The 6708-nt window shown below is 52.8% G+C and overlaps 1 protein-coding gene across 1 annotated transcript; it reads right to left on the bottom strand.

Annotated features, from left to right (window-relative positions):
* Positions 1-4021: 4021 nt before the first annotated feature.
* Positions 4022-4609, bottom strand: LOC141729786 (olfactory receptor 14J1-like). Its single transcript, XM_074545512.1, has one exon. The coding sequence runs from the start codon at positions 4607-4609 to the stop codon at positions 4022-4024; it is 588 nt and encodes a 195-aa protein (XP_074401613.1).
* Between the last annotated feature and the right edge of the window lie 2099 nt (positions 4610-6708).

Raw genomic sequence — 6708 nt, 5'->3', positions numbered from 1 at the left:
TTTCCTGCCCTGGGGAACCAAACCCGGCCACAGTGACCTGGATAATCCCCGTCCTTGCTGTCCTGGTCACACAACCCTGGCCCCTTGTCCCTATGTCAGGCTCTGGGGTGGATCCTGTGGAACATCCTTTGGTGGAGGCTGTGGCTCCAGGTGGGCCGGGAGGATCCCGGGGGACAGGGACCCTTCTGGGCATGAACAGCATTGGACTTGTTGGGAGCAACTGTGAGGGGGAGCTGGGGTGGAGTGACCAACCCAGTGACCTGACACAGCCCTGCTGGGATGTCACACAGCCCCTCTGGGATGTCACAGCCTGCTCTATGCTGTCACAGCCCAGTCTCTAATGTCACACAGATGGTCTCTGATGTCACAGCCAATTCTCTAATGTCACACAGATGGTCTCTGATGTCACAGCCAGCTGTGTGATGTCACAGAGGCAGTCTGTGATGCAATAGCTTCTCAATGACCTCACCTAACCCACTCTATCATGTTATAGTCCACTCTGTGACCTAATGTTCCCAGATGATAAATTGTCTCCACCAGCTGAGCTGACACCTGGAGCTTGTTCTCCACAGCCCCAGGCCTATGGAAACCACACAATGCCCATTGTGTGAGAAGGGGAACTGGAAGTTCACCGGCCTCAGCATCCTGCTGGAACATTGGGCTCCACGACCACCAGGGACCACCAGAGAGACCCCCAGGACAGAAGAACACATGGGTAAAGGGGAGGGGAAATGTGTTAATTATTTTGGGGAAATGATCATTATATATATGTTTAGTCCAGGACAATAAATGAATATGTGTGCAAAATACAGAATATAAACAGAAACTTTCCTGTACTCAGCATGCACGGCTTTGGGAGGAGCTCCCCCCATGCATCCAGCTGAATAAAGAATGCTGCTTCTTAATGCTACTCTCGTGTTAAGGAGTTTTCTGTTTTACACAATTTTTGGTAACACTCCCACTGCCAAGGAAAGCTCTGTCTGCTGCTGTTCACAAACAGAGAAGGGCTGGTGGCAGATGTGGGGCTTAGAGCTGCCAGGGGCACAGTGACCATGGAATATCAAGTTTTCAATGTTCTGTGAAAGAAGGAGGGGCAGCAACAAAACTTCTGCACTGGAATTAGGAAGGGCAGACTTTGGCCTATTTAGGATGCTGATTTGGGGAGTACCAAATCAGGTACTGATTTTTTTAAGGGAAACATCCCTAAAAACAAAGGGATCCAGGACGGACACATTTCAACAAAGTAATCTTAAGGGGGAAGGAGCAGCCTGTCCCAGCATGGCAAAAGATGAGCAGGTGAGGAAAATTACTGGCCTGGCAGGGCATGGAGCCTTTGTGGGAACTCAGAGAGAAAAAGGACCAGCAGCTCAGGAAGTGTTTAAAGATGTCGTTAGATTATACAGAAAGAAGATTAGAGAGGTTAAAGGTCCATTAGAACTTAATCTAGTGGCTTCTGTAAAGAAAAATAAGAGTTTTTATTAAAAAAAATATAGCAAAAGAATGGAGAAGAAGAACCTCCACTCTTTATTGGATGCAGTGGAGAATATAGTAACTAAAGATAAGGAAAAGGCTGAGCTACTTAACACATTGTTTGCCTCAATTTTCAATATTAGGACAGGTTGTCCTCAGGACAAGTGTTCTCCTGAGCTGGTAGATGGGCACAGGGAGCAGAACAGCCTGTGTAATCCAGGAGGAAGTAGCTGGGGACCTGCTGAGCCACTCAGATGCCCACAGGTGTATGGGATCAGATGGGATCCATCCTAGGGGGATGAGGGAGCTGTGGATGAGCTCCCAAGCTGCTCTCCATCATTTACCATCAGGGCTGGCTCAGCAGGGAGCTCCCAGAGGACTGGAAGTGCCAATGTGAGCCCATCCCCAAGAAGGGCTGGAAGGAGGAGTTGGGGAACTCCAGGCCTGTCAGCCTGACCTGGGTGCCCAGCAAGGTTATGGAACAGATCACCCTGAGTGCCACCACAGGGTGCCCACAGGAGGCCGAGGGATCAGAGCCAGCCAGTGTGGATTTAGGGGTGGCAGGTCCTTCCTGACCAACCTGGTCTCCTTTTATGACCAGGTGACCCACCTGTGGATGTGGAAAAGGCTGTGGACGTTGTGTACCTGGAATTCAGCAAAGCCTTTGACACTGTCTCTGACAGCATTCCCTGGAAAAGCTGCAGCCCACGGCTTGGGCAGGTTCCTTCCTTGCTGGGAGATTTAAGAGCTGGCTGGAGGCTGGGCCCAGAGAGTGGTGGGGATGGTACTGCACCCAGCTGGTGTCCAGGCACTGGTGGTGCCCCCAGGGGTCTGTGCTGGGCCCAGTCCAGTTTAATATCTTCACTGATGATCTGGGTGAGGGGATCGAGTCCACCATGCACAAATTGCAGATGGCACCAAGCTGGGTGTGAGTGTGGATCTGCTGGAGGGCAGGACAAGAAGACACAGCCTTAAGCTGCACCAGGGGAGGTTCAGGCTGGACAAGAGGAAGAAGTTCTTCACAGAAAGGATGAGTGGGAACTGGAATGTGCTGATCAGAGGGGAGGTGGCAGAGTCACTGTCCCTCTCCAGTGGCACTTAGTGGCATGGTCTGGGTGACAAGGCAGTATTAGGGCATTGGTTGGACTTGATGATCCCATCCAGCCTATTTGATTCTGTCATTCTCTGATGATTGGGAAACTCTCGGGCCATTGTGACACTGCAGTGCCTCATGGAACAAAGAGGACCATGGTGACACCATGCAGCACCACAGAACCAGGGGTCCACTGTTATGCTCTGGGGCTAAATGGACTCAGGGAGTGCACCGTGACACTCTGGGTCCTCGTGGAGCCACAGAGGCCATTGTGACACTGCAGGACCTTGTGTAACCAAGGGGTTTCACCATTTTGACACTGCAAACCCAAGGAGACCACTGGGAGACTCCAGGGCCCAGTGGAACCAAGGAGCTGTTCTGACACTGCGGGACATCATGGAACCAAGGGGACATTGTGACACTGCAGGATCCTCTGTAACCAAGGGGCCACTGTGACACGATGGAGCTTCAAGGAATCTGAAAGGATGTTGTGACACTGTGTGGCCTCATGGAAACAAGGAGTCCATTGTGTCACTGATGGACTTGTAGAACCACAGAGACCATGGTGACAGTGTGGGACCTCATGTGACCATGGGGCCATTGTGACACCATGGGGCCCCATGGAAGCAAGGGGCCACTGTGAAACTGCAGGACCAATGACAAGATTGTGACACTGTGATGCCTCATGGAACCAAGGAGTCCATTGTCACATTCTGGGGCCCCATGGAACCAAGGAGACCAGTGTGACAGTGCAGGGCCTGATGTGACCAAGAGGCCATTGTGACACTGAGGGGCCCCAAGGAACCAAGGATATCTTTGCAGATGTCACCAAGCTGGATGTGAGTTTTGATCTGAGGGAACATAGGAGTGGTCTGCACAGGGACCTTCATTGGCTGGATCCAGAGGATGAACCCAACAAGGTGAGTTTTAAAAAAACCAAGTGCCAGGCCCTGCTATTTGGTCCCAGTACTACAAGCTGGGGACAGAGTGGCTGGACAGCAGCCAGGCAGAAAGGGACCTGCAGGGACTGATGGACAGCAGGCTGGACATGAGCCAGCAGTGTGCCCAGGTGGCCAAGAACACCAATGGATCCTGTCCTGGATCAGGAATGGTGTGGCCAGCAGGAGCAGAGTTGCTGTGCCAGCACTAATCTGCCCCCAGCTCTGCACAGAGACATTGCTGCTGCAGTTCCAGAGAAGGCAACAACAGGGCATCTCTGCAGAAAACACTGCTAGGAGATCCTTTAGTTGCTTTAAAGCCACCAAGAGTGCAGCCCTTCATTGACAGAGTCTGTGACTACAGGGACGGCGGAGAGACACAAAATGAGAAATGGCACAAAAAATGACATTTCTTTGTGGACAATACTAACAAAAAGCAAAAGAACCTGCAAGATGAAACCAACAAGAAGTATCAAAGATGACTTTTATTGCAAGTGATTTGCAGAAATTGGCCAGCTGTTTAATGTTTCAGAAAGCATCCAGTCATCAGTCTCCACACTGCAGCCTTGAGCTCCTGGTTCCTCAGGCTGTAGATGAAGGGGTTCAGAGCTGGAGTAACCACCGAGTACAGAACTGAAAGGGCCAGATCCAGGGATAGGGAGGAGATGGAGAGGGGCTTCAGGTAGGCAAGTAATGCAGTGCTTACAAACAGGGACACCACAGTGAGGTGAGGAAGGCAGGTGGAAAAGGCTTTGTGCCGTCCCTGCTCAGAGGGGATCCTCAGCACAGTCCTGAAGATCTGCACATAGGAGAAAACCATGAACACAAAACAGCCAAATACCAAACAGGCACTAACAGCAAGAAGCCCCAGTTCCCTGAGGTAGGATTTGGAGCAGGAGAGCTTGAGGATCTGTGGGATTTCACAAAAGAACTGGCCCAGGGCATTGCCATGGCACAGGGGCAGGGAAAATGTATTGGCCGTGTGCAGCAGAGCACAGAGAAGGCCACTGGCCCAGGCAGCTGCTGCCATGTGGGCACAAGCTCTGCTGCCCAGGAGAGTCCCGTAATGCAGGGGTTTGCAGATGGACACGTAGCGGTCATAGCACATGATGGTCAGGAGGGAAAACTCTGCTACAATAAAGAAGAGAAAAAAAAATAGCTGTGTGACACATCCTATGTAAGACACATCCCTGGTGTCCCAGAGGGAATTGTGCATGGCTTTGGGGACAGTGGTGAAGATCATGCCCAGGTCGCTGAGCGCCAGGTTGAGCAGGAAGAAGAACATGGGCGTGTGCAGGTGGTGACCGCAGGCTACGGCGCTGATGATGAGGCCGTTGCCCAGGAGGGCAGCCAGGGAGATGCCCAGCAAGAGGCAGAAGTGCAGGAGCTGCAGCTGCTGCGTGTCTGCCAATGCCAGCAGGAGGAAGTGCCTGATGGCGCTGCTGTTGGACATATGTGGTATCTTGGCATGAGGATCTGTAAAAAAATAATAATGGAATAGTGGTGTTTGGAGAGGACTTGAAATATCTCAGCACAGCCTGGGGGCACTTTCCTCCCACTGCCTGCCCAGGGCTCTGCTGCCTGGAGCTGTCCCTGCCAGCAGCTGCTTCCCTGTGCCCAGGGCTGGGCCCTGCCAGTGCTGCCAGAGCCCAGCCCAGCCCTGGGGGCTCAGCTCTGCCCTGCAGACCCCTCCCAGCTCTAGCACTGCCCAGGGGTAGCTCTGGCTCTGCAGGCTCTGATGGCAACATCAGAGTAACCCTGAGGAGGCTGGAAAAGCAACGCTGATGCTCCCTGTGAGGGGCCCTGTGCTGATTTCTGTCACTGCCTGCTATATTCAGTCTGTGATTTTTTTTTTTTTAATTCTCAACCTGAATTAGGAGATCAATATCTATGTGCAATTTACCATCCAGGCAACCCAGAGCAGTTTATTAAAAAAGCAAGATTTGCCCTTTTATGCAGCCCCCGTCTTGCTATGCTCCCTGTATAATTTACTTGGAAATGTTCTGCAGTAAAATGCCATGCTGGGAGCAGTCCTGAACAATGGATCATCCTCCCCACACAAGGATAACACTTCCAAGCCTTACCAGCTGTCTCCTCCCACCCAGATCTTGTCCCCCAGTGCTGGGAGGAGCTGCCAGGGCTGGCTGAGAGCTGTCCCTGGCAGGCAGCAGAGTCCCTGCCCCAGCACAGTGACCTGGGCTGCAGGACCCTGCTCTGCAGGACAGCCCTGTGCACCCCTGGCTGCTCTGCACAAGAGACAATCAGAGAATGTACTCACAGAGTCTGTAGGCATTGGGATGTTCCAGGTTTAGGAGATGGCTCCAGGAGCTGCAGCTGCATTGTCCTGCAGCCAGAGGTTCCTGTGCCAAGGGCTGGCAGTGATTGTGCCCCAGGCACTTCTCAGCACCTTCCCAGCCCTGACTGATTGAAGCTCTCTGTGCCTCTGTGCTGTGCCCAGGGTGGCTGCAGGCAGTGCCCCAGCCCTGCTGGGCTGGGAGAAGAGCTGCTCATCAAGAGAAATGTGCTTTTGAAGCTTTGCTTGGTTACCAGGAACTGCCTCTGGTCCAGGAGCCCAGCTCAACTCAGCAGCACAGACACAGCAGAGGCACTTTAATGAGCCTCTGGGGCTTTGTGCTCAGGCCCTGAGCATCACTCCCTGAGAGGGAGCTGAAGAAACCTCTCCAGAACTCCACATCAGAATAAAACTCCAATGTTTCTTGGATTTTATTGGGTCCCACTGAGGGACACGACTGAGAAAGCGTCCCCAGACCCCAGGCAGAGCAGAGAACTGCATGCAGTGATGACAGGTGAGGACAAAGAGAAGCCAAGTCCTGGTGCCCTGGGGCACAGCAGGGTCTTTGCCACCAAGGGCTGGGAGGAGACACCTTGTCCTGAGGCCGTGGGGCCTCCTGGCACAGCCCCAGCCAGGCTGGGCACTGTCAGCCCTTTGTCCTGCCCTCAGCATCCCCCCCTAGCCCACATCCCAGTGGCCTCAAGGATCTGCTGGAAGGAGTCCCTGGGGAGCCTTGCTCAGGAATGGCCCTGGGGGCTCCTTAATGCTCCCAGGGACTGCAGGTTTTTCAAAGGACTTTGAGTTTGGCTTTTGCCTTGGAGTCTCTGAGAGGTTTGTGCAATCATGGCCTCCAATTATCTGTTGTAATTAGTCCCTGGAGCGGCTTTGTCAGTAACAACATTCAGTGGGGCTCA

The sequence above is a fragment of the Zonotrichia albicollis genome, chromosome 8 (assembly GCF_047830755.1).
Source record: "Zonotrichia albicollis isolate bZonAlb1 chromosome 8, bZonAlb1.hap1, whole genome shotgun sequence".
Taxonomy (NCBI): domain Eukaryota; kingdom Metazoa; phylum Chordata; class Aves; order Passeriformes; family Passerellidae; genus Zonotrichia; species Zonotrichia albicollis.
This window is presented reverse-complemented; position numbering and strand designations above follow the sequence as displayed.

Excerpts from the sequence above, each read along its gene's own strand:
- LOC141729786 (XM_074545512.1), bottom strand. The coding sequence starts at position 4,609 with ATGTGCTATGACCGCTACGTGTCCATCTGCAAACCCCTGCATTACGGG.